The sequence below is a fragment of the Pongo abelii genome, chromosome 1 (genome assembly GCF_028885655.2).
Source record: "Pongo abelii isolate AG06213 chromosome 1, NHGRI_mPonAbe1-v2.0_pri, whole genome shotgun sequence".
In the NCBI taxonomy this organism is placed as follows: domain Eukaryota; kingdom Metazoa; phylum Chordata; class Mammalia; order Primates; family Hominidae; genus Pongo; species Pongo abelii.
The window spans coordinates 21,150,824-21,152,352 of record NC_071985.2 but is presented as its reverse complement, the minus strand read 5'-3'; the positions used below and the strand labels follow the sequence as shown (position 1 = coordinate 21,152,352).

At 57.2% G+C, this 1,529-nt stretch overlaps 2 protein-coding genes across 2 annotated transcripts; one reads left to right on the top strand and one right to left on the bottom strand.

Annotated features, from left to right (window-relative positions):
* On the bottom strand, nucleotides 1-836 carry LOC100439884 (histone H2A type 3). The gene has a single exon (XM_002809335.4). The coding sequence runs from the start codon at nucleotides 834-836 to the stop codon at nucleotides 444-446; it is 393 nt and encodes a 130-aa protein (XP_002809381.1). The 3' UTR covers nucleotides 1-443.
* Nucleotides 837-902: 66 nt separating this feature from the next.
* Nucleotides 903-1,529, top strand: LOC100439509 (histone H2B type 3-B). The gene has a single exon (XM_009235565.4). It carries the CDS (start codon nucleotides 1,149-1,151, stop codon nucleotides 1,527-1,529), a length of 381 nt encoding a protein of 126 aa, XP_009233840.1. The 5' UTR covers nucleotides 903-1,148.

Sequence of the window (1,529 nt, the reverse complement as noted above, 5' to 3'; positions counted from 1 at the left end):
TTAGAGATCATAAATACATTTAATATCAGATAAATCGTTAAGAAATTGCATTCTGTACTTGACCACACGGTAACCTTGCCGGAGTCAAGAGAACTTGTCACTAGTAATTATGAATACACCTTTACGGTCAGCGTTATTAAAACCCTACTAGAGGTTCTGAGTGGGACTCAAGAGCAAGGGGTGGCCACCTGTGGACGAGGGTACCCTGCTGTTAACAGAACACGTTGCCCACCTCTCAAGTATGCGGCCCAATCAGTCCCCAGGGTCTCGGTTCCCGTTGCGCCCTTCCCCATGGCCACTGCGCTCATTCATGAGCCTAGGGTGATCAGGCCTCTGGCCTATAAAGAACTGCAGGATCAGTGCGGCTCTTTTCTCGAGATGGTAGGTGGCTCTGAAAAGAGCCTTTATGTCCATCAAAGGGGCCCCGGGGGCGGCGGGCGGCCTCACTTGCCCTTGGCCTTGTGGTGGCTCTCCGTCTTCTTGGGCAGCAGCACGGCCTGGATGTTGGGCAGGACGCCGCCCTGCGCGATGGTCACGCGGCCCAGCAGCTTGTTGAGCTCCTCGTCGTTGCGGATGGCCAGCTGCAGGTGGCGCGGGATGATGCGCGTCTTCTTGTTGTCGCGCGCCGCGTTGCCGGCAAGCTCCAAGATCTCGGCAGTCAGATACTCGAGCACCGCGGCCAGATAGACCGGGGCGCCGGCGCCCACGCGCTCCGAATAGTTGCCCTTGCGGAGCAACCGGTGCACGCGGCCCACGGGGAACTGCAGCCCCGCGCGCGAGGAGCGCGACTTGGCCTTGGCGCGCGCCTTGCCGCCCTGCTTACCACGACCGGACATTTCTGATTCAGGAAAAAAAGACAACGACAACCGAAAAGCGAGACTGAAAACGAGAAGGTAGGGAAGGCCAGCGAGCCCTTATGTATGGTACAGAGGTAGGCTAGACTGCGGCGTTCGATTGGATGGCTATGGTAGCCAATCAGAAAAAGAACCTGGCACTCCTAATTTGCGTATTCCTTTCCCAGCGACGACGTAGAATAACGTTTGATCCAATCAGAAGTGAGCAAATCCTGAGCCTTCATTTGAATACAAAACGTACAAATAGAGTTACTCCGAGCGCCGCGCGTTTCTGTTTGGAGAGACTCAGCCATCATGCCAGACCCGTCCAAATCGGCTCCTGCGCCCAAGAAGGGTTCTAAAAAGGCTGTCACCAAGGCACAGAAGAAGGACGGCAAGAAGCGCAAGCGCGGCCGCAAGGAGAGCTATTCTATCTACGTGTACAAGGTGCTGAAGCAGGTGCACCCCGACACCGGCATCTCGTCCAAGGCCATGGGCATCATGAACTCCTTCGTCAATGACATCTTCGAGCGCATCGCCAGCGAGGCCTCCCGCCTGGCGCACTACAACAAGCGCTCCACCATCACGTCCCGCGAAGTGCAGACGGCCGTGCGCCTGCTGCTGCCCGGCGAGCTGGCCAAGCACGCCGTGTCCGAGGGCACCAAGGCTGTCACCAAGTACACCAGCTCCAAGTGA